The 25,810-nt window shown below is 46.1% G+C and overlaps 1 protein-coding gene across 1 annotated transcript; it reads left to right on the top strand.

Annotated features, from left to right (window-relative positions):
* Positions 1-2,061: 2,061 nt before the first annotated feature.
* On the top strand, positions 2,062-22,071 carry LOC147100758 (protein polyglycylase TTLL10-like). The gene is made up of 9 exons (XM_085967559.1): positions 2,062-2,141; positions 3,280-3,396; positions 7,151-7,239; positions 9,646-9,817; positions 12,266-12,437; positions 14,352-14,492; positions 18,471-18,587; positions 21,028-21,121; positions 21,259-22,071. The coding sequence occupies exons 1-9, from the start codon at positions 2,062-2,064 to the stop codon at positions 21,774-21,776; spliced, it is 1,500 nt and encodes a 499-aa protein (XP_085823685.1). The 3' UTR covers positions 21,777-22,071.
* Positions 22,072-25,810: the final 3,739 nt, after the last annotated feature.

The following is a 25,810-nucleotide window of genomic DNA, read 5'->3' as shown; positions in this document are numbered from 1 at the left end:
CTTTTAACGTCTTTCCACTGCCTCATTGAGATGTTCTTTTACACCAGCTAACAGTTTTCTGTTAAGCAGTTTCTGGGTCATTTGACCCATTAATATCCTTTCTATGATTGCAAGTTCTGTAGTTTTAAAAAAAATCAACCCCAAAATGTTATCCTGCTTTTTCTCTGCACAGAATGCAGAAGATTTAACGCTGAAATAATAGTAACTATGTCAAAATAGAATATGTAAAGCGCCTTTTGTGTCGAATGTCAGGAGCTACCAAATGATTGATCTTAGTGACTGGTATTGTGTCGGAGGTAATGCAGTCATATGGGTGGGGGGGAAGTGGTCAAATAAAGCCACAGAAACCCGACTCGCCCTTGTGTGATCAGCTGGATGTCATGGAGCACATGAGGAAGTTCTGTGGTGAGGACATAAATGAGGGTATAAAGGTTTACCAGGATAATACCAGGGATGAGGGACTTCAGTTACGTGGGGAGACTGGAGAAGCTGGGATTGTTCTCCTTAGAGCAGAGAAGGTTAAGGGGAGACCTAGTAGAGGTATTCGAAATTTTGAGGGATTTTGACAGAGCAAGTAAGGAGAAACTGTTTCCTCTGGCAAGTGGGTCGATAACCAGAGGTCACAGATTTAAAAATAATTGGCAGAAGAACTAGAGGGGAAATGAGGAGAATTTTTTTCACACAGAGGGCTGTTAAGATCTGGAACGCGCTATCTGAAAGGGTGGTGGAATCAGATTCCATAGGAACTTTCAAAAGGCAATTAGAGAGGGGTACGGTAGCAAAGTGGTTATGTTACTGGACTAGAAATCCAGAGGCCTGGGCTAATGATCCGGAGACATGAGTTCAAATCTCTCCACAGCAGCTGGGGAATTTAAATTCAGTTAATGAAATAAACCTGGAATAAAAAGCTAGTGCCGTGAAACTACCGGATTGTTGTAAAACCCATCAGGTTCACTAATATCAACTTCACCTGACGAAGGAGCAGCGCTCCGAAAGCTTGTGATTTCAAATAAAGCTGTTGGACTATAACCTGGTGTGTGACTTCTTACATGGGTTCACTAATGTCCTTTAGGGAAGGAAATCTGCCGTCCTTACCCGGTCGGGCCTATATGTGACTCCAGACCCACAGCAATATGGTTGACTCTTAACTGCGCTCTGAAATGGCCGAGCAAACCACTCAGTTGTAAAGGTGGCTCACCACCACCTTCTCAAGGGCAATTAGGGATGGGCAATAAATGCTGGCCTTGCCAGCGACGCCCACATCCAATGAATTTAAAAAAAGACATGTATTTGAAGATAACTAATGTGCAGGGTTTGGGGAAGGAAGCTGGGGAGTGGGACTAAATTGGACAGCTCTTTCAAAGAGTCGGCACAGGCACGACAGGCCAAATGTCCCCCGTCTGTGCTGTAAGATTCTAAGAAAGGAAGATGCTGCAGTTTCGGCTCGTCTCTTTTCCTGGTACAGATGCCCGTTGAAATTCCACGCTGTTTCTCTTTAATGCAGAGTTACCCAATACTGCGAGAACAGGGGATGGAAGCGAATCTTTGACAACAACCGAGGGGACTACATATTCAAATGGTCGGAATACAAAATGGTTTCCAACTACCAAAACTTCCGTCCAGGTAAGAAGGAGATCTGAAGGGGCAAACCCGGGAGCTGTCATAACCCTAGACACCAATTTGATTGAAACATTGATAAAAGTTGATTTAAATGTGTAATAGATGGTGATAACATTTGGAAAAATCCATCAAACTTATCAAAGGCTACACAGTTAAGGATACAGTTACACTAGAGACGAACGGGCTCGATTTTCAGTGTGCCGTGGAGTCGGGATTGGAGGCGTGCGGGGGGTTAAATTCCCGAAATCAGGGGTCCCGACCCCATCCCGCCCCCAACCCACCTCCATGCCAGTTTCAAAGGAGGCGGGTACCCACCCTGCACTGGGACCCACCTCCCCGAGGCGGGAAGGGATTAGTGCCAATTAACTGCCTGTTAACAGGTAGTTAACAGGCAGTTTTTAGCCTAATCCCTATTTTTAAGCTTGAAATGTGGGATTGCCAATGGCTCCAAACCACGCCAAGATGGAGGACTCGGGCCGTCGGGATGAAGGGCTTGGAGGTGTCGAGATGTCGGAGTTCAGGTGAGTGATGTGTGCATGAGTGCAAAAGTAAGTGTGTTTGGTGTGTCTAAAGTGATTAAATAAGTTTTACATACCTTTTCTTACCTTTTCAGCCTTCCTTCCTTTAGGTTCGGGGAGTCCCTCATCTCACCGGCACAGAAAGCAGAATGGCCGCGAACTGTCAAAAGTGACAGCCTGCAGCTTTCTGTGCAGGAGAGATTTCTAACTAAGTCTGTGGAGAAGGACTCATGTTAGAAGTAAGACTGTCAGTGTTTGACAGCTTCAAACAGCTGTGAAACGCTGATATTTCAAAACGTCTTGACAGATGAAATATCAGTCTGTGATGTTGTTAGAACGGATTCTTTTACCCTCAGCCTGGTTCAGTAATCACTGAGTCGAATGCAACTGGAGAATTCAAACGATTTATTTTCCGCGGAGTCTTACTCTGAAATGTCGGCACCGACTCCTGCAAGAGTCTGACGAACCCAACAGAGCAAGCAATTTGTCATACAGTGTGCTACATTATTATACTTGCATTTGAGAAGACATTAACACCTCGTATATTCCTGCACCAACCCTGAGCTGTGCATGTATACATTTAATTTGATTTCCTGGCCTGGCAGTTTGAAATAAAGAAGTCACATTTAACTGAATGGGTTACAGCTAAGTGAACATCCTGGTAATGTGTTCATGATCACCTAAACATTATGGTAATGCGTTTGCAATCATGGTAATGCGTTTTCTGATCGCCTATTGTCTGTATAACTTCTGCACGCTGCCTTACATTGTTCCTATCAGCAAGGTGTGACATTGTGGGCGCCAGCCATATTAGCAGCCAAAGATCAGTTTAGCCTTTTTATTTTACTTCTTGCTGCCTTCACAGTTTCTTGTTTTTATTTCCTTGACCTTGGTATTCTCAATGTCACCTGTTGCCAGGTGGCCCTTAATTGGCCTACTGAGCCCGCTGGGCGGGCTCAACAAGGTCAATCAAGTTAAAATCGCGTGGATTGGCCACATCTTGATGGAGGCGGGAATACAACCCCGAAAGTTGTAGTCCCGCCTCCAACCCGACTCCTGAATGAAAATCCAGCCCATGTGTCTTGTTGATTGGCCTTCACCTAATGCCTGTGCCTTTGGTTTCTGCCATTCTGACAGGTAGGCAGATATTAAACCAGATCCCAAACAACAGGATCCTGACCACCAAGGGCGGCCTCTGCAGTTCCCTCAAGGAATACGAGCGAATAGCAATTAAGTATTCAAAAGGCGTGTATTCACAGTAAGTCTTCTTGCCCGTAAGTTTGTGTCCTAGTCAGTGTTGTCACTGAGACTTGAGTAAGACACCTATTGGAATGACTTTAGGGATTTAGCCAACTAATTGGATAATTGAGATTGATCCACCGCATGTTAGTGAACCTAAGATGCTTGGTGATAATTAGCGGACCAACGCTTCATGTGTTCATATGACATTCCTCTCCCTGATATTTTACTGGGGGCATTAACAGAGGATCTATGCTAACATTAAATTGGCAGACAGACTCATGTCTGCTATCACCAAAAGTCATTTCTAGCCTCATGTAACAAAACTGATAACTTCATACCTTTGCTTTGGGTTTTGACTTTCACTCTGCTCACCTGCCCTGTTATTTTTTTTAATGTTTTCACCTGCTCTATAAGTTTTAGGGCTAAAAATTCGATTGTGTAGCGCTCGTTTTTTTGAGTGCTACCGGTGCCGTTTTTTTTGGTCAATTCTGGTGTGGGCCGCACCGGACGCCATCTTGGTGATGGCGTTAGTGCCGGCGCTGGGAGCGTGCGCCATTAGTATGTAGAGTGGGCAGATCGTGACGTCGACCAGCGTGCAAACCTGATTTGACGCCAGCGCTGCCATTTTCGTCCTCAACACCGGAACTAACCTCGCACGGCTGAACATGCGTTCAGCAGCAGCAAGGACCCTCTACCAGTGACGTTTAAAAGGATCATCGACCACTCTCAGGTTAGTTGCTGATTAATTCCTACTGGCTATGTGTAAGTTTGTAGAAGTGTTTGGTGCTTTCCAGAGTTGTTTAAAGTTGGTGAGGTGACGGGGAGTGGTGCTGCAAGTGGAGAAGGCCATTCTTCTGATTTTAAGGGTTCTGGTCAGACCACTTGCTCCCAGTCATGGGCAATGTTCCTTGTAAGCCGCATGGCCACGCAACGCTCCAGGGACCCCGGGCAGCCTGCTTGCCGGCTTTTCAATGCAAAAACCGCACATGCGCGGTATTTTGAAAGGCCCGCGCAGCTCCTTAAAGGGCTGCGTGGTGCCAGACAGAATTACAGGGAACATTGGTCAAGGGTGCTCTAGTTGTCATCCCCCTTGGCCTGCAGCATGACGGGGAAATGGAGCAGAGGCAGTGAAGAAGATGACAAGCTCCTCGCCGAGGGAGGAGGAGGAGGAGGAGGGCTCTCAGCAGGAGACCTTACCCACCTAGGGGTCTTCCGAGAGCAATTCTCTTACCTCAACCTGAGCCAGGAGCAATGTGTGAGGCGTCTGCGCTTTACGAAGGAGGTGCTCACAGAACTCTGCCGCCTCCTGCAATCAGACCTGCAGCCTCACACCAGGGCAAGGACAGTGCTGCCAGTGGCTGTAAAGGAGACCGTGGCCCAGAATTTTTTTGCGTCAGGATCCTTCCAGGCTTGAGCAGGTGACAACTGTAACATCTCCCAGTTCGCCATCCACTGCTGCATAAGAGAGGTGACAGGCGCTCTTTATGCCAGGAGAGGGGAGTTCATTGTCTTCTCTCTGACCAGAGAGAAGCAGGAGGAGTAGTAAGTGGCTTTGCCAGGATAGTGGGCTTCCGCATGGTGCAGGGCGCCATTGACTGCACGCATGTATCTTTGCGGGCACTGCATCTAAATGCTGAGATGTACCGCAGCTGCAAAGCTTATCAGTTGCTGAATGTGCAGTTGGTGTGTGACCATGCTCAGCACATCATGATGGTGAATGCCTGGTATCCTGGCAGCAGTCGTGATGCTTTCATTCTACGCCATTCCGCTGTTCCCTCAGTCTTTGAACCACCACGACAAGTGAGAGGGTGGTTACTGGGCGACAAGGGCTATCCGCTGACCACCTGCCGCATGACTCCGCTCTGCAACCCAACCACACGTGGGCAGCGTGCGTACAATGAGAGCCATGCTGCCACATACAGCAGACCATTGGCGTCCTTAAACAACGCTTCCGCTGCCTGGACTGCTCTGAAGGAGCCCTGCAGCACTCACCAGGGCGCGTCTCAAGATTCGTCATGTTCTGCTGCATGCTCCACAACCTCGCCATCACAAGGGCCCACCCCTTCCTACCAGGCATATGGCAAACAGCTGAGGAGGAGGAGGAAGAGAAGAAAGCAGAAGAGGAGGAAGCGGAAGAGGAGGAAGTGGAAGGGAGGAGGCAACCCAGACAGTCCCTTTCTGCCTGGGCTGGCTGTGAACAACTCATCCGACTGCGGTATGAGTGAACACAACCTCAATTCCCCATTCAACAATAGTCCCACACCTTACCTTCCCTCTGTTACTGACCATCACACATCCTATTGGCCACTAAGCTGAAACAAAAGCCACCACAAAAGAAACATTCCAATCCAACTTTATCCATCAATCCATCCAATGGAGCTTAACAATGTCAACTAATCACCCTTGTGCATTCCCTTAGTGCCTGTCTTCAGTGTGACCTTTGCCTGTCCAAGTGCTCCTACAATGTGCTACCCCCAATGGCAGCAGCATGGCTGGTGGAATGCTGCTGACTTTCAGTGGAGGAGACTGCAGATGGCCTTGCAGGACAACCTCGAGCAGCTATGGGCCTAGAAGGCCCGGCTGCGGACTGCACCACCTCGGCATGGGCGGCAGCAGTCTGGTCTGGCTGGCTGACAGGCAACAGCAAGGGCACTGGCGGAGTGGCAGTGGTGGGAGGATGAATGATGTCATCCTGAGAGAGGACAGCAGGTTCTTGCTCCACGGAGTTACTGCCACTCCCCATGGGTGGTGCCTCAGCAAACCTAGTAATCTGTTTCAGGACAGATTGCTGGACTGCTGTGACACCCTGCGAGCCCCTTTCCACACTGGTAAATGCAGTTTGTCCTTGCATGGCAGCAAGCTGAGTCTGCATGAGAGCAGTCTGATCTTGCATAACTTCAGTCTGAGCTTCCACTGCAACTCTCAGATGTAGGGTAGCTTCTGCTTGTGCTGCTATGGAAGCTGAGTGATCAGGCATCAGATGCTGCATCGTGGTTGGGTCCACAAGTGCGCTAATGGATCTGCCCACCCCTTCCATGCTGGAAAAGATGGGCTCCAAGCTCTGCGCAAAGCCCTGTGCAAGTTTGGTGCTGGAGTCCTCCAAGCATTTAATTCTACATACCCTTCAGCGTTCTTCTGTAGGCCGCCCCATCGAAGTCCTCATCTGAACTTATGTGCCACTTCACCCTCCGGGGAGCCGGCACCTGCACTACCCTTTGCCCCTGCCCTGGCTGCAGCCCACTCATGCCCAGTGACTCACCACGTGCAGATCCCACAGCTGAGGCAGAGAGTGAAGAGTGCACCTCCCCTTTAAGAGGTGCAGACTGCCTTTAAGTAGTGCAGGCTAGCTTTAATTGGTGCTAGCCTCGCATGAACTTGGGCCCCCTGCTGAGGTTAGCCCCTCAGCAGTGTGTTCAGTGCTGAGCCGAATGCCACAAGCATGGAAATGAGCAGGCAGCATGAAGTTCACCTGCTGCCGACAGCAATGTTCCTGCTAAGTTCCGCGACCGCGCGGTCATCCGTAAGGTCCCACGCAGGCTGCTCACCGACTTTTACATTGTAGGTACGGCGTGTGCACAAAAATTTGAATGGGCTGCGCATTGGGCAGTGCAGCTTACGGGGGACATTGACCTCCAAACGGGCGCAGGTTGCCAGCGCATCCCGATCCCCGTGCCCGTTTTCGGGGGCAAACGAATTTCTCGGTCAAAATGTTTTTTTAATAGTTGCATGTCTGCACGCTGTGACTTTCTCTTTTTATTGTGTTATTCTAGTAAGACCATCAAATTGGATGATTTTTTCCCTGAGACGTATCGCATTGATGTGAAAACTGAGCGCCAAACTTTTTTTGATGTCTTCAGAGGTAACGTCTTTCTACCTCCCACTTTTTTCCTCCCATTTTAACAAAGTTGTTTTCTCCTCTTTCCCTCTCATGCGGCTCCAAGCAACGCAGCTTCCCATTCCACTCCCAGGCTTCCACAACTCTTAACAACAAAAGAACATAAGATACATGACATACAAGATTCTGAGGGGGATTGACAGGGTAGATGCTGAGAGGTTGTTTCCCCTGGCTGGAGAGTCTAGAACTAGGGGGCATTGTCTCAGGATAAGGGGCCGGCCATTTAAGACTGAGATGAGGAGGAATTTCTTCACTCAGAGGGTTGTGAATCTTTGGAATTCTCTGCCCCAGAGGGCTGTGGAGGCTCAGTCGTTGAGTATATTCAAGGCTGAGATAGGTAGATTTTTGGACTCTAGGGGAATCAAGGAATATGGAGATCAGGTGGGAAAGTGGAGTTGAGGTTGATGATCAGCCATGATCTTATTGAATGGCGGAACAGGCTCAAGAGGCCGTATGGCCGACTCCTGCTCATATTTCTTATGTTCTTATGTTCTCCTCACTACTTACATTCCCACCCAGCTTTGTATCATCGGCAAACTTGGATATATCACATTTGGTCCCCTCATCCAAATCATTGATATAGATTGTGAATAGCTGAGGCCCAAGCACTGATCCTTGTAGTTACAGCCTGCCAACCTGAAAATGACCTGTTTATTCCTACTCTCTGTTTTCTGTCCATCAACCAATCCTCAATCCATGCTAGTATATTACCCCCAATCCCATGAGCCTTAATTTTCTTTAATAGCCTCTTGTATGGCACCTTATCGAATGCCTTCTGAAACTCCAAATACACCACATCCACTGGTTCCCCCTTATCTATTCTGCTAGTTACAACCTCAAAAAACTCTAACAGATTCATCAAATACGATTTCCCTTTCATAAATCCATGTTGACTCTGCCCAATCCTATTATTATTTTCTAAGTGCCCTGTTACCACGTCCTTAATAATAGATTCTAGCATTTTCCCTACTACTGATGTCAGGCTAAATGGTCTGAAGTTCTCCATTTTCTCTCTCCCTCTTTTCTTAAATAGTGGGGTTATATTTGCTACCTTCCAATCTGTGGGAACCGTTCTCGAATCCATGGAATTTTGGAAGAAAACAACCAATGCATCCACTACCTCTATAGCCACCTCTTTTAAAACCCTAGGATGTAGGCCATCAGGTCCAGGGGATTTATTGGCTTTCAGTCCCATTAATTTCTCCAGTACTCCAGAACAAATTCATTCTTGCCCCAGTTTTCTCTTCCTCCTTGTGAAGATGTGTCTTGCCTGGGTTCAGTCCCTCCCTGAGACAGTCTGACTGAGATTGGGAACTTGCCATGTTTGGAGCTGTAGGAAGGAACTTATGTTCTACCACTTTGTGAATGGCACACTGGTGCGTCACCAGGTCAGCACGCCAAAGTAGTCAAACTACTTCCTATTTCACAAGATATGAATGGACATCATTTGCATTCTGTTGCTTTCCCTTCCAGCTGTGACCCATGCATCCCTTTATGTGGAACACACAGTGCTTCGCACCTCTTTCCATCTGTTAACAGACCAAAGAGCCCATTAGCTGCCTTTTTCTGAACGTTACTTGTAGATGTGAACTCATGGCCTTAATTTGCCCCGCTCCTCTCTTTTCTTGGGCGTATTGTGAATTGTCATTGGCAGCCCCTCAAAATGGATGCCTCTGCAGCATAACCATGGTGAGGAGTGAAGGTACCCTGTCTCTCCGACTGCTGTGCATTTTATTTAGTGTTTGCTCCTCTACAAGGGAACGGCTGTCGTGACACAGATTTGGCTTTAGAGTCTCTAGTATTGCCAGTGAACTCAGCATAGACTGGGCATTGAGCCTGGCACTCCCTTGGTCTTTGTGGCTTGCTACAGCACTGAGCAATGCATTTACTCACTGGCCCAACAGGACAGTTTGGAAGAGAGGCTTTAAATTTGAATTCAGGCATTGTCTGCCTCTTCCGTTAGGAGGGGAGAGGCACTGCGGATCAGGCTTAATGTTGCCCGATTCATGGTCCGATCACATCCGTTTGTTGAGAGTCCTTCATCTATCCTCTTGTCCTTGGAATAAATTGCTCCGGTCGCTATCTTTACAATTTCACAGTGAAGAGCAAGCAAAGCGATTCTTCTCTCCCTTCCTCCAGCCCGTGTCTCCAATCTCCTCCTGCCATGCACTTTTCCTGCATCATTGCCAAACCTGGACTAGTCCAAATGAAGCTAAAATCTCTGCCTCTAGCCCACACTCAATAGCATGCTGTAGAAAGTGTTGACCCAAGCACACAGTTGTCCATGTGGCTGCTTACTGATAACAATCACTGGAAAACGTTGCTTCCTGTTTTACATATTTGTTTTCTGATTTTCACCCTTTGACGCAGATGGCCAGATTTGGATTTGTAAACCTTCCAATTTACAAGAGGGCCGAGGGATCTTCCTCCTGAGGTCTCGGGAAGACCTAGTAGTGTTCCGTGCAAAGCTGGAAAGTGTGGCAGACAACCCAGTGACTAAGCCATCTCAGTATAACTCCATCGTTCACAGAGTGGTGCAAAGGTGATTAAGGACAAGCAAAGTCAAAAAAAAAATGGGGTCACGGATGGCTTCATCTCCAATGCTTTAATAGGGGTGGTAGCATAGTGGTTATGTTACTGGACGAGTAATCCAGAGGCCTGGACTAATGATCCAGACTTGAGTTCAAATCCCACCACGGCAGCTATGGAATTTAAATTCAGTTAATTAAATGAATCTGGAATAAAAAGCTAGTATCAGTGCTGGTGACCATGAAACTATCGGATTGTTGTAAACACCCATCTGGTCCACTAATGTCCTTTAGGGAAGGGAATCTGCCGTCCTTACCTGTCTGGCCTATACGTGACTCCAGACCCACAGCAATGTGGTTGACTCTTAACTGCTCTCTGAAATGACCTAACAAGCCACTCAGTTGTACCAAAGAGCAGCGGTTCAAGAAGGTGGCTCACCACCACCTTCCCAAGGGCAATTAGGGATGGGCAATAAATGCTGGCCATGCCAGCGACGCCCACATCCCAGGAACGAATAAATAAATTTAAAAACTCCTACATCCGCGTGCACTTCCTGTCAACTTTTTCATTATAAAATTTCTAGGTCCACATTTCTGATGAAAACTGCCTATCTAAGCATGTCACACTGTAACTATACCCCCACCTCCATTGTAAAGACACTGTATCACCAGCACTAGTGGGTGAGTGTATTCATACTGGAAATGTAAAGATGAGGACAGAATCTATCAGTTTAAAATGGGGACTGAATTCTGTCTGCGCGCCCTGGTCCACTTATCCCCCACCCTCTAACCCTGCTTCACCTGAAGGCTACACTTGTTCTTGACGCTCTGTTTGCAGTGCCATAGGAAATAGGAAAAAAAGCATCTGTTGAGTTAAAAAGACTTCAATTCAATTCAATTTTTATTTGTCATATATGCAGCAGACTTGTACTGCACAATGAAATGTTGATTTTTACGAGTCCTCCCAACATTGGAATAAATATGGCATAGCAATGATAAAAATACTAATAGAAATACAGCAATAATAAATAAGACAACAGTAATAAATAATAATAAATTATTCGTTCATGAGTCTTATGGCCTGGGGGTAGAAGCTGTTTCGAAACCTATTGGTACGAGACCGTATACTTCGGTATATTTTACCGGACGGGAGCAGGGCGAAGAGGTTGTGGCTGGGGTGGCTCGCGTCTTTGATGATTCTCAGGGCCTTCGCCCGGCACCTCTCGGGGTAGATATCCTGCACAGCAGGTAGTTTAATTCCTATAGTATGTTGTGCAGCTTTCACCACCATCTGTAGAGCCTTGCGGTCTATGGCGGTGCAGTTGCCATACCAGGTAGTGATGCAGCCGGACAGGATACTCTCGATGGTGCACCGGTAGAAGTTGGTGAGAATCTGGGGGGACATTCCAAATTTCTTCAGTCTCCTGAGGAAAAACAGGCGTTGGCATGCCTTCTTTCTTACGATGTCGATGTGATGGGACCACGTTAAGTCCTCCGTAATGAATACACCCAGGAATTTGAAGCTGCTGACCCTCTCCACCTCAGCCCCTTCGATGTAGATTGGGGTGTATCCCTCCCCCTGCCACTTCCTGTAGTCCACGATCATTGCATTTCTATCGCGCCTTTCATGACCTCAGGACATCCCAAAGCGCTTTACAGCCAATTAATTACTTTTTTGAAGTGTAGTCACTGTTGTAATGTGGGAAACGCGGCAGCCAAATTTGCGCACAGCAAGCTCCCACAAACAGCAATGAGTTAATGACCAGATCATCTGCTTTAGTGATGTTGATTTAGTGAGTGCCTTGCTCTGTTACTTTACAAACCTACAGCGTAATCAACGGCAGTGTAAACAGAGGAAAAATGTTATTATTCAAGCTGAATTTCAGAGTTAGAACTTCCTGCCTTTCCCCCCTCCCCCTTACTTTTCTTTTGGGGGCAGGCATACAGATTTCCTCCTGGCCAGTGACCTAAATCTCAATTTGAAATGAAAGAGGAAGTGTTTAGTCGCGATGCTCCGATGATGAGTGTGGGACCAGCTGGTCTTTTCCTGCCCGTCAATTTGATACGTTCAAATAACACATATAGGTCTGGCCAGCTCAGTACCATCGGCCTCATCTACTGGCTGTGGTGCACTTCTTGGCCTTAACCCTGGCAGTGCGGTTGCGTTTAGTTTGAGTAACCGCAACATGAGTGGAAAGTGGAGCGGTGACAGCAGTAACGTTGGAACCCCCAGTAGGGTCTTTTTAGTTTGACGTGCGATTCTCGGCTCAATGGCAATGCGGGAGGAGGCACCCACCGCAGGAAGCGACATCACTTGTACCCCCTCGGCCCCCGTGCCACACACAAAAAAAAATCAGGATTCTTGAAAGAGTCCTTAAATTTAACTCCGATTAGAAGCGCTGAGAATGAAATACCTGTCTGTGGAATTGTACTGAAATGCCTGTGCGTTTTTACCCAAACAGATATGTTGTCAAGCCCTTACTTCTGGATGGTAGAAAGTTTGATGTCCGCTCCTACTTCCTGATCGCCTGCACCTCTCCTTACATGGCCTTCTTTCATCACGGTTACGCCAAATCAACGTGCAACGTATATGATCCATATTCTGATGATCTGACAAGCCACCTAACCAACCAGGCAAGTTGAATATGGGGAAAATGCCGTCGCCCTCCCTCCTCCTCCTCCTCCTCCTCCCGTAGAATGCATCAACAGACAATCTTGGGTGTCGTACAGTATTGTTTTTAATGAAACATACCTGCGAGAAGCACAATTTTATTTCATTATTATTTTCTGCTGCAAATGGGTGATTTCGGGTTGCGGCCTGAATATCAGATTCGCCAGAATGGCACCAGGGCTTAAAGGGTTAAATTATGAGAACAGTTTTCATAAACTGTGGTTTGTAGTCCCCTGAGCTTAGAAGGTTAAAGGGTGACCTAATTGTGGTATTTAAAATGATAAAGGGATTCAATGCGGTAGGTAGCGAGAAACTAGTTCCTCCGGTGGGTGAGTCCAGGACAAGAGGCCATCATCTTAAAATTAGAGCAAGGCTACATAGGAGTGAAACGAGGAAGCAATTTTTCACACAAAGGGTTGTAGAAATCCAGACCTCTCCCCAAAAGGGATGCTGGGCCAATTGAAATTTTCAAGAGCAAGATCGATAGATTTTTGTTAGGTGAGGGTATCAAGGGATAAGGAGCAAAGATGAGTAAATGGAGAGTTAGGTTGCAGATCAGCCATGGTCTAATTGAATGGCGGAACAGGCTCGAGCAGCTGAATGGCCTCCTCCTGTTCCACTGAAGGTCATTTTTCAATCGCCGTGTCACTTTTTGCATATGTTAAGGGTGAGAACAGTTGCAAAATGGTGGGTTCATAAATTAAATACAGATCGGTCGTCGAGTTACACACCAGCTTCATAAGGCTATTGACATCATTTTTACGCCCTTACCGCCCAAATAAAAATTGACCCAAAACATTTCTAAACAAAGATTTCAGACTAAAAGCCAGTCTTTAGCATGGGATGCAACATGGAAGGTTCTGAAGCCAAACCTATTCTTAAAAACTCAACTAATCAACTCTGTCCGCCCGAGTTTCATTGGAAGTCAGGTGGGTGACCTCTGTTCCTTACTCTGGTGTTTGGGGGTCAGGGTGGGACCAACTGGTTTGCATCCCCTCAGCAACCGCCCACTCTGCAGAGCATCTCCCAAAGATACTGGGTCTCCACCATTTTTGCGGTAAGTTTTCACCCAGGCGCTAATTAATGGGGCTCAGCCACATTACCAGCATAAGTACACGGGCCTACTGATTAGAGGGGGCATGTGTTGCCATAGTAACATTTTGAGTACCAGTGGGGGCACGAGAGGAGGAAGTGCAGGACATGCAATGCTAGAGGGCCGCTAGCAAGCCCCACCCAGAAGTTCAGGCAAACAAGTGGCTCAGCCCCCATTATAAAAGGAACAGTCCAGCCACTGGGCGAGGACGCTGATTTAGAAACTCCACTGGACCCCGTATCCCTCAGTCCAGCTGTAGGCCAGGTTCACCCCGGTATCCTCATCGCCGGGTGGAAGTGAGACCAGGGGATGGAAATTAGTCTGTGCCCGCAGATTGGCCGCAGGCCGCCCCACTGCTAAATTGATGTGCTTTGCACCTGTTTAACGCCTGAAAAATGGGCACGTTGCATACCAATGTCTTCCCCCCCAGGGCGGAGCAAATTCCTGGTGGGAATATCCCTTCCCCTTGGTACCACCTCCCCTGATGTCAGGTTCCATGTCCGGGGCAGACAGAAGTTTTGCTCGTCCCAGGCCCCTGTGCAAATTGGCCACCGCTGGGACACTGAGTGTGGACCCAGCATTTTCAGGTCCCTCCTGAACTTGCCGGGCCTGCTAAATCTGTTTCTGCCCCATATCTGCCACAGCGCCTGTGACTTTTTGGGCCTCTTGTACTTAAAGTGCCTCTTGCATATGTATTCATCTCAGAAGCAGGATGTAACTCCACCCTTATAAGATGGAGTTTTTTTTCTCCATTAATTGCAGCTTTGCACTTTCTGATCCACAGTTCATCCAGAAGAAGAACCCCCTGTATAATGACATGAAGGATGAAACAATCTGGTCCATGGAACGATTGAATAACTATATTAATGAGCGGTATATGAAAGTAAAGCATCTCCCAAAGGACTGGGTCTTCACTGTTTTTGCGGTAAGTTTGCGCTCAGGCTTTCACCCAGGCTCTAATTAACGGGACTCGGTCGCGTTACCATCTGAGGGACTCAGGCCTACTGATTAGAAAGGGCATGTGTCGCCATAGTAACAACTTGACCACCGTGTGTATTGACTCAGAGAAACAAGCTTCTTATAAATACAATGATAAAATACAAGAGCTTAGTCAGGCCGCACTTGGAATACTGTGTCCATTTTTGGTCTCCTCACATGGTGGGTGATATTGAGGCTTTGGAAAGGGTGCAGAGGAGGAGCCACTAGTCTAATTCCCAGTCTAAAGCATCTTAGATATCAAGATAGGCTAAAAGAGTTGGGACTCTACACTTTAGAGAAGCGTAGACTTGGGGGGATCTGATTGAGGTTTATAAGATAATGAAGGGTGTAGATTGTGTTCCAGCTGGCAGTTTATTTCAATGAAATAGGTTAGGCAGGACCAGGAGTCACAAATTTAAATTGTATAAGGTTAGATCTAGGTTAGATATCAGGAGGTGGTTCTTTTCCCAGACAATAGAGGACCACTGGAACAGGCTGTCGCCTCGTGCGGTGGACACGAACTCGCTGAATTCCTTCAAGCAAGAGCTGGACCTGTTTCTGGCTGGGGCGGAGATCACCTCTTACAGAAGGTAGGTACTGCAGGGAATTCAGGGCCAGAGTGATCGCCTGGGCTAGTTTCGATTGCCTAGATGGGTCGGAGAGGAATTTCCCAGATTTTCCCCCCCAAATTGGCCTGGGGTTATTTATCTGTTTTTTTTGCCTCTCCCAGGAGATCACATGGTTTTGGGTGGGGTGCAGTGTATATGTTGTGATACACAATGACGTAAGAAAACTACTAGGCACTTGGTCTAAGCGTTAAACAAAGCTTTAATCAACTGTTTTACAACATGGAGGTCCAATTGTGTCCTTCACTAGTTCCTGTTAAGAATGTCCTGTGCAAGCTGGGCCCGTGCCCGAGTATTTATACTCTCCCTGGACAGCGCCACCCGCAGGCCGCTCAGTTGATTCATGTCACTCAAGGTATCGCAATTGTGTGAGACAGGCTGGATGGACCAGAGGGTCTTTACCTGTCCATCATTGTTTGTATGTTCGTAGGATATTTTACAAACTGACTTTAATTAGAAGTGCACAACCTAGAAATTCATCTTGGGTGGGGGCGCAAACCGGAAGGTATCGGATCGGCCGCCCGTTATACGCCGTTGCAGCCAATGGAACGGGATATCAGGCGTGGCGGGTAACGGGTGGCAGATCCAATATCGCCCGTTCTGCGCCACCGCAAGAAATGAATTTCTAGGCCCACATATTTGAATATAGGCCATTCAGCCCCTGGAGCCTGTTCCACCTAATAACCACAGAGCGAAACTGTATAGTGCCACAAAAACTGTACTACAGTGTTACAGGGACCTAGTTTAGATCAATGGCCAATTAATAGATTTTTTTTTTACCTTTGCTTACATTATTTTTATTTATTCTTTCTTTGCGGTCAAAATCCTCCCTGTTTCACAAATGTTTTTATTTCCAGGTTAGGTTCTGCTCCCACCTATTGAGCATTTTTCTTTGGCCGACCCAGCAAACAGGCAACCAATCCCAGACTTTGGGGGAAAAATTTGGTTGGTTAGCGCCTCCTGTTAGCGCCTCCAGGGGGTGCTAATGGAGCACTAGGAACTTAGCGCCTGAGCGCGGTGATTTTAGCGCCACTCGTGAGATTGACCAGTCATTTTTCGGCGGCGTTAAACATCTCCCGCACTTGCAGATTGTGACGTCAGTCGAGCGTGCAATGCCCTGGTAGCGCCCCGGACCGGATATTGAGTCGCACCCCCTGCCTTCGCGTCTGCTGCTAGGACTGACAGGTAGAGGGGAACATTTTCAAGTCGGGAAGGGGCTGGGGGAGCGCTATTTAAAGGTGGGCGCTTCCTGCCTTTTCTTGGCAGCAAAATTTTTGGTACACGCAGGTTGAGAGGGAGAGAGACGTCCAGAGAGATTTAACGCTGTCCTAAGGAGTTTTGGCCCTCAGCACCACTTTTGAGGTTCCTAAGCGTCGAGCTCTTTCCCTGGGCCTATCCATTGGTGCTTGCAACACAATTGCTTTAGAGGTCTCTCCAGGCCGAGATTCAAGGCTGCAATGAGCAGGGTGTGGCTGGCCAGCAAGATGGCTTCTCCCCTTTAAGAACTGGGCGACGCCAGTCTGTCTGGCTTCCATAGTAACTCACATCGCCTGAGCTTCGGTAGCGTTCTGAGGTAGCGCCTCGCTCCCCGACGTTTGCACCTTAAGAGAGGTGTGTAGCGCCTGATTTAGCGCTCAAATCACCTCATGGGGCGATAGAGGCGAATTTTGCAGTCATAGGCAATAATTAGCGGCGGGTGCTAAACCTTGCGCCCGGCCGATATTAGTGCCCCAAAATGAGCGATACCTAATTTTTCCCCCTTTGTCTCTTCCTTCATCTTGGAAAGTCTTTCCTTTCTGTTCACTGTCCCTCGCTCCATCCCTCCCCAAATCATAGAAATCATCGTACATTACAGAAGGCCATTCGGCCCATCGTGCCTGTGCCTGTGCTGGCTGTTTGAAAGAGTTGTCCAATTAGTCTCACTCCCCTGCCCTTTCCCCGTAGCCCTGCAAATAACCTTGCCAAGCTTGAGAGTTAACTATGAGGTGATCAGGGGTACCCGATAGAACTGCACATCAGCTTCATATATCAACATTCGGTAATATCTATTCTCCATCTGATGATAAAAACATAAGAACATAAAAACATAAGAATTCGGAGCAGGAGTAGGCCATACAGCCCCTCGAGCCTGCTCCGCCATTCAATCAGATCACGGCTGATCTTCTACCTCAACTCCACTTTCCTGCCCGATCCCTATATCCCTCGATTCCCCTAGAGTTCAAAAATCTATCTATCTCAGCCTTGAATATACTCAACGACTCAGCATCCACAGCCCTTTGAGATAGAAAATTGAAAGATTCATAACCCTCTGAGTGAAGAAATTCCTCCTCATCTCAATCTTAAATGGCCGACCCCTTATTCTGAAACTATGCCCCTTAGTTCTAGACTCTCCAGCCAGGGGAAGCAACCTCTCAGCATCGACCCTGTCAATCCCCCTCACAATCTTATATGTTTCAATGCGATCACCTCTCATTCTTCAAAACTCCAGCGAGTATAGGCCCAATCTACTCAATCTCTCCTCATAGGACAACCCTCTCATCCCAGGAATCAATCGAGTGAACCTTTGTTGCACCGCCTCTAAGGCAAGTATATCCTTTCTCAGATAAGGAGACCAAAACTGTGCACAGTGCTCCAGGTGTGGTCTCACCAAAGCCCTGTACAATTGTAGCAAGCCTTTTTCTTGTGCTTCAACCCCCTTGCAATAAAGGCCAACATGCCATTTGCCTTCCTAATTGCTTGCTGTACCTGCACGCGAACTCTCTGTGTTTCCTGTACGAGGACACCTAAATCTCTCTGAACACCAACATTTAATAGTTTCTCACCATTTAAAAAATATTCTGTTTTTCTATTCTTCCTGCCAAAGTTTCGACTTATTCAAAACTTTGACTCATTTACTTCAAAAATCAATCATGGCATAAAGAAAGATTTTTTTCTTTTTAAACATTTGTACTCATCCAGACCAGGGATGTTTGTATTGGGAAATGGGAGAACATGGTGGGCATCCTACATATTCCCCGATAAGGAATTTATCGTAATTTGCAGTTAACTGTTAAACCTGGACAGGTTAACATGCACACGGCAGAGGATAGCTCTCAGTTCATGAGTGACTCAAACTGCTCACAGACACACAAAAACAGCGCGAGAGAAACAGTTGGAACTGTATTAGCAATAATAAAAGGCTGGAAAACACTCAGCAGGTCAGGCAGCATCTGTGGAGAGAGAAACAAGAGTTAATCTTTCATCAGAACTGGAACATTGATTAACAAATGTGATTGAGAACTTTTGACGTTTTCTTGCAGAGGAGAATGCAGGAGATTATGACAACATGCTTCAATATTGCCAAGGGTAAACTGGATTGTAAGCTGGGCTTCTTTGACCTCATGGGCTGTGACTTTATTATTGATCAAAATTTCAAGGTGATTGTAATTTTCATTCTCTTCTGTTATGGATTTTTGTTAAGTATCAGTGTACATGGATCTATGTGTAGGAAGTTTATTCGACTTGGGGGCAAAGAATACCCATCAAAACCACCTATTGGTGGCTTCCCTAACACTAGAGACATGAATATTATAGCAATGTAATATAAATGGTGTATTAACGAGAAGGGGAATTTGAGGGCTAAATCCTATGAATTGTAAATACCATTGTAAATAAGATGTCAGCCTTGGCTCAGTGTTGGCACTCTTTACTCTGAGTCAGAAGGCTGTGGGTTCCAGCCCAACTCCAGAGATTGCAGTAGGTAATCTAGGCTGGCATCTCCATGGAATACTGAGTGGAGTGCAGGACATTCGGAGGTTCCGTCTTTTGGATGAGACGTTAAACCGAGGCCCCGTCTGCTCTCTCGGGTGGATGCAAAAGATCCCGCGGCACTATCTCGAAGAAGAGCAGGGGAGCTCTCCCCAGTGTCCTGACCAACATTTATCCCTCAACCAACACCTAAAAAACAGATGATCTGGTCATTTATTTCATTGCTGTTTGTGGGATCTTGCTGTGTGCAAAATGTTTCCTGCATTACAACAGCGACTACACTTCAAAAGTACTTCATTGGTTGTAAAACGCTTTGAAATGTCCTGAGGGCTAAAAGGCCCTGGCGAGGGAACATGCGATTCCTGTCGGTACATTCGAGGGTTCCTGTGACCGGGTGGGCACCGTAAGGACATTCATTCTATGAACGATCAACATAACAATATATTGGTTTTGTTTACATTAAACTTCTATTAGTTTGATTGGACCTCAGTTAGATTATTTATAGTGATGCTCTCCCAAAGGGGGCACATGTGGTACTGGTTTCTCTCTGATGACACTGGGGTTCCCAGTGCCACCTCTACTTGTCCAATTAAAATAGGAATTACAAAGTATTACAAAGTATTTACAAGCACAGAAACAGGCCATTCAAACCAGCAGGTCCAAGCCGGTGTTTATGCTCCACACGACCCTCTTCCCACCCTGCTTCATCTACTTCCATCAACATATCCTTCTATCCCTTTGTCCCTCATGTTTTTATTTAACTTCCCCTTGAATGCATCGATTCTCTTCACCTCAACTACTCCCTGTGGTAGCGAGTTCCACATGCTCACCACTCTCTGGGTAGATAAGTTTCTCCTGAATTCCCTAGTGGATTTATTAGTGACTATTTTATATTTATGGTCCCTAGTTCTGGTCTTGCCTGCAAGTGGAAACATCTTCTCTATGTCTACCCTACCGAGCCCTTTCATAATCTTGAAGACCTCTATCAGGTCACTCCTCAGTCTTCTCTGTTCTAGCAAAAAGAGCCCCATCCTGTTCAATCTTTCCTGATTGGTATAACCTCTCAGATGCACCTTCTCCAATGCCCCTATATCCTTTTCATAATATCGAGACCAGAACTGTTCACAGTATTCCAAGTGGGGTCTAACCAAGGTTCTATACAAGTTTGATTTAACTTCACTGCTTTTCAATTCTATCCCTCTAGAAATGAAATCCAGTGCTTTGTTTGCTTTATTTATGGCCTTATTAACCTGTGTCGCTACTTTTAGTGATCTATGTATCTGTATCCCAGGTCCCTCTGTTCTTCTACCCAATGTAGGCACTTATTTTCGAAGGAATATCGCGCCTCCTTATTCTTCCGACCAAAATGTATTACCTCGCACTTATCTATATTGGAGTTAATTTGCCAATTACAAGCCCATTCTGCAAGTTTATTAACGTCTTCCTGTAAATTGTCGCAGTCCTCCTCTGTATTAACCACACACCCCCAATTTGGTCTTACCCGCGAATTTTGAAATTGTACTTCCGATTCCCGAGTCCAAATGGTGAACAACAGTGGCCCCAGCACCGATCCCTGTGGAACACCACTTCCCACCATTTGCCAATCCAAGTAACGACCTTTAACCCCCTACTCGCTGTTTTCTGTTTTGCAGCCAGCTTGCTATCCATTCTGCTACTTGTCCCCTGCATAAACAGGAGCCAGGCCCAGTCCAGGCATCATACAGTTAGACGCAAATAAAAGCCCTCCCGCTCTGCTCCATGAGCCCTCACTACTGCACCAGTGTGACATTTTTCCTTATCCAAGACCAGCTATCCAGTTGGATCCCGCTGAGTGATATTACTAATTTAGTGCCGAACTCAGGTCAATTCGTGCTGAAGGCAGAGAACTAGATTGAGCCTTCCCAAATTAATTCCGCACACTATCACTACAGCCAGAAGACAGAGAAAACTTTTATCTCAACACTGGATTTCAGCCCAGGTTCCAGAGATGAAATAATAGCATCTAAGAGAGCTACGGGACCCAGTGCCATCCAATGTATTTCTACAGCCTGAATTCAAGATGGAGGGCATGCACATGGATTAACAGTTCTGCGTTTGATCTGTTTGCAGGTCTGGTTACTGGAGATGAACGCCAATCCATCTTTACAGAGACACTGTTCGGTTCTCAGAGCAGTCATCCCTCAATTGGTGTACGAAACTCTTGGTAAGATGGTTGTTTCACTCACGTTATTACAGAAGGGGATTTGCGGAAACCATTGGTAGTTTCAAACGATGAAGCGAATATTTCACAAATGATTAAATGGGTGTGTATTCAACAGATTTTTCTCTCTCTATTCTTAGATGTGGTAATTGAGATATTCAAAAAAAGTAGTAAAGGAGCATTCATCTTACCAATTCAGTCACAAAAAGAGTTTGTCCTGATATACAGCGGCTGCCGTCAGGTCCAGGTTGTAAGATCAATAAGAGCAGAAAGGATCTCTCCAACGATTGTTAAGCAGCCTTCCCAGGTGAATCCACGTCCTGGGAAACGTTTGGCGAAAAAGCCCGCGAGAAAACAGTCGCTATCGGATTATGCTGCTGTTGAAAGGAAACCACTTCAGAAAGCCGTTTCATTGCTATCCCATGGGCAGCTGCCAGTCATCGCTCAGCTACAGAGCTTGTGCTGCACGGGATCCAAAGTTAAAACCAACCTACTCTCAAGAAGTCAACCTGCCTGTTCGAAAGAATGGAGTCAACTGCAAACCAGTGTTTCCAAAGCACTGATGATGACTGCGCCATTCGTCCCTGTGCTCAGCAGAGGGTTTGCTACTATTCCTCAAAAGAGTAAGAGTTTGGAAAGTAGTCTACTCTCCAAGTAGAGCATCTACTTCCTTCCATTCGCTCTACACCCAAGTACAGCTTGTCAAAAACCATCTCGAATGAAGGGAATGAAACATCACAGCAAGGTGATCGCTAGCCAGCGATCTTTGCATCAGGGGCAAAGTTAGCTCCAATGAGGCTAGTGGCGACTCATGCTGGTAGATTCCATGCTTGACTGTAAGAGGCATAAATTGTTCAGCTGTACTTAGTAAAACCGCAGTGTTCATAATGTAGTTGTGGATGAGGAAAGAGCAAGCTTTGGTAGCACCCTGTCTGATGATTCATCTTGGCAAATTAAAATCTGTCCCATTCATGTTGTCATCTGTTCATTCTCATGTCAGTATAAAAGTTTTTTTTTTCTATTTTACATCAATGGTTATGCAGTTCAGCCACTAAAAAAATGCGAATTATTACATGACATTAGTATTCACCAGATATGGCTTTATTTCTTAAAGTACAATATAATTTTATAGAATAACTAGTTGATTTCCAATGGTGTTTTCTCACAGGTAAAAATAAAAAAGAATTTATCTTATTCCTGTAACTTATCTCTCTGTCTCGATTTCTTTCTCTTTTTATTGTCTTCCACTCTTACTGTCTCCACCTTTCTCTGTCTCACACGCTTTCTCTCAGAATCCCTTTATCTTCCTTTTTGACTTTTTTTTCTTAGTTCCCCTCCTTCTGTGAGAAAAAAAATAGGCTTCGGCCCAGGAAGTAGAACAGATGCAAGCTCGTACCCCAGAAACAGAGCAGTGACAAGGCCAGGATATATGCTGAGCTCGAAGGAGAGTGGGGACACCAGGAGCTGACCATAGGGAGACTGAGACACCGGTAGTGATCAGAAAGGACGTTTTTAGTCACATTCTTCCCACAGACAAATCAGCTCACTCAAAAGCAACATTCACGCTGACCCTCAATTGAGTCACTTTAAAAAAATTAATAATGCATAGACATTTTCCTGCTCAGTATCTTACCTACGCTTGGCTTTTTAAAAATGTAGTTCTAAAATATATACTTTCTGATTTTATATCAAACTACATATTTCAAGTAGCCTTGGCCAATAATTCCAATTTCTTTCTTCCTCTCACCAAACTCCTCTTCAGCTTGTTACAGTATCCAGGATACCGCGCTCCCAATTAACATACAGCTGTGATAACTTGGACAAATAGGAACTGATCAGAGAGAGCCAGCATGGATTTGTAACGGGTAAGTCATGTCTAATGAACCTAGTTCCATTTTTTGAGGAGGTAACTAATGTGGTAGATAAAGGAGTGTCGGTGGATGTTATTTATGTTGGCTTCCAGAAGGCATTCAATAAGGGTCCACATAACAGACTGTTAACAGAAATGAAAGCACATGGAATTGGAGACAACCTATTGACATTGGTAGGGAATAGAAACATAGAAGATAGGAGCAGAGGTAGGCCATTCGGCCCCTCGAGCCTGCTCCGCCATTCAATGCGATCATGGCTGATCATCCAAGTTCAGTACCCGGTACCTGCTTTCTCCCCATACCCTTTGATCCCTTTAGCCTTAAGAAATATATCCAACTCCTTCTTGAATATATTTAATGAATTGGCCTCTACTGCCTTCTGTGGTAGAGAATTCCACAGGTTCACCACTCTCTGGGTGAAGAAATTCCTCCTCATTTCTGTCCTAAAAGGCCTACCCCTTATCCTTAGACTGCGACCCCTGGTTCTGGATTCCCCGACCATCGGGAACATCCTCCCTGCATCTAGTCTGTCCAGTCCTTCCAGAATTTTATAAGTTTCAATGAGATCCCCTCTCATTCTTCTAAACTCCAGCGAGTACAAGCCCAATCGACTCAATCTCTCCTCATACGTCATTCCTGCCATCCCAGGTATCAGCCTGGTGAATCTTTGCTGCACTCCTTCCATGGCAAGAATATCCTTCCTCAGATAAGGCGACCAAAACTGCACACAATACTCAAGATGTGGTCTCACCAAGGCCCTGTACAACTGTAGCAAGACATCCTTGTTCCTGTACTCAAACCCTCTCGCTATGAAGGCCAACATACCATTTGCCTTCTTAACTGCCTGCTGCACCTGCATGCTTACCTTCAGCGACTGGTGCACAAGGACACCCAGGTCTCGTTGCACTTCCCCTTCTCCCAATCTATTGCCATTCAGATAATCTGCCTTCCTGTTTTTGACACCAAAGTGGATAACCTCACATTATCCGCGTTATATTGCATCTGCCATGCTTCTGCCCAATCACCCAACCTGTCCAAATCATCCTGTAGTTTCTTGGCATCCTCCTCACAGCACACACGCCCACCCAGCTTTGTGTCATCTGCACATTTGGAGATATTACATCTAGTTCCCTTGTCTAGATCATTAATATATATTGTGAATAGCGGGGGTCCAAGGACCGATCCCTGTGGTACCCCACTAGTCACTGCCTGCCACTCGGAAAAAGACCCGTTTATTCCAACAATTGGTTAGGATCTGTGAGACATAGAGTAGGGATAATGGGTATTTACTCAACTTAGCAGGATGTGACTAGTGGTGTCCCACAGGGGGTCTGTACTGGGTCCGCAGCTTTTCACTTTATTTATCAATGACAGATGATGGAATAGAGAGCCGTATATCCAAGTTTGCTGATGACACTGTTAGGAGGCACAGTAAGTAGAGTAGATGGGAGCAGAAAGTTGCAAAGGGAGATTAAGTGAGTGGACAAAACTTTGGAAGATGGAGTTCAATGTGGGGAAGCGTGAGGTCATCCACTTTGAACCCAAGAAAGATAGATCAGAGTATTTTCTAAACAGTGAGAAGCGAGGAATTGTGGAGGAGCGGAGAGATTTAGGGATCTAAGTACAGAATTCACTAAAAGCTAGTGGACAGGTACAAAAAATAATTTAAAAGGCTAATGGAATGTTAGTCTTTATCTCAAGGGGGGCTGGAATACAAAGGGGCAAGTTATGTTACAGTTATATAAAGCTCTGGTTAGACCCCATCTGGACACTGTGTTCAGTTCTGGGCCCCGCACCTCAGGAATGATATATTGGCCTTGGAGGGGAGCAGTGCAGATTCCCCAGAATGATACCCGGGGCTAAAAGGGTTAAATTATGAGAATAGGTTGCACAGACTAGGCTGGTAGTCCCTTGAGTGTAGAAGAGTAAGGGAGGATCTAATTGAGGTGTTTAAGATGATCAAAGGAGTTGATGGGGTAGAGAGAGTGAAACTATTTCCTCTGGTGGGGGGAGTCCAGAACAAGGAGGCATAACCTTAAAATTAGAGCCAGGCCGTTCAGGGGTGATGTCAGGAAGCACTTCTTCACACAAAGGGTCGTGGAAATCTGGAACTCGCTCCCCAAAAAAGCTGTTGAGGCTGGGGGTCAATTGAAAATTTCAAAACTGAGATTGATAGATTTTTGTTAGACAAGGGTATTAAGGGGTATGGAATAAAGATGGGAGAATGGAGTTAAAATACAGATCAGCCATGATCTAATGGAATGGTGGAACAGCTTCGAGGGGCTGAATGGCCTCCTCCTGCTCCTATATTCCTATGTCATTATAGGCGAGGGTCATTGGACTGTAAGGGAGATAACTCCAGGCAAATTATTTGAAATAATACAGTTTTAGAGATAAAAACTGCCTGTAAACAGGGAACTTTTGGACTGGGAAAATCTGATAAATGTACTAATATTTTGGTACTTTAATTTGTCTGATACATTTCTTTATGAAACCACATTGGTTGAAAACTTCAGTGCTTCACGTTTATCCCCTTTCCCACCCAACTCTCCTGTTTAGATCACTTGCATACTTGTACACCATTTCCCCAAAGACAGGCAGATTACCAAACCTCTGCAATGCTGTTCACTTACCAGCTGCTGGAAGGTATTAGAACAGAGATGGCTGTCGTTACAATTCCTGCCAAACTCCCCCCTCCACCCTGCTCAGAGATCAGGAGGTCAGTCTGTGGGAAATCGTAGCCACATTGGTCAGCTGTGGCTTGCCTCTGAGTCAGAAGGTTTGAGTTTAAGTCCCACTCCAGGGACATGAGCACAAAATT

Source organism: Somniosus microcephalus, chromosome 25, assembly GCF_052327205.1.
Source record: "Somniosus microcephalus isolate GS21.2 chromosome 25, FLI_Smic_1.0, whole genome shotgun sequence".
Lineage (NCBI taxonomy): Eukaryota > Metazoa > Chordata > Chondrichthyes > Squaliformes > Somniosidae > Somniosus > Somniosus microcephalus.
The sequence above is the reverse complement of the archived record's forward strand: the minus strand, read 5'-3'. Positions and strand labels throughout refer to the sequence as shown.

Excerpts from the sequence above, each read along its gene's own strand:
- LOC147100758 (XM_085967559.1), top strand. The coding sequence starts at position 2,062 with ATGGCTCCAAACCACGCCAAGATGGAGGACTCGGGCCGTCGGGATGAA. Across the intron at positions 3,397-7,150 it reads TCAAAAGGCGTGTATTCACA|TAAGACCATCAAATTGGATG; the intron begins GTAAGTCTTCTT and ends GTGTTATTCTAG. Across the intron at positions 18,588-21,027 it reads TTATTGATCAAAATTTCAAG|GTCTGGTTACTGGAGATGAA; the intron begins GTGATTGTAATT and ends ATCTGTTTGCAG.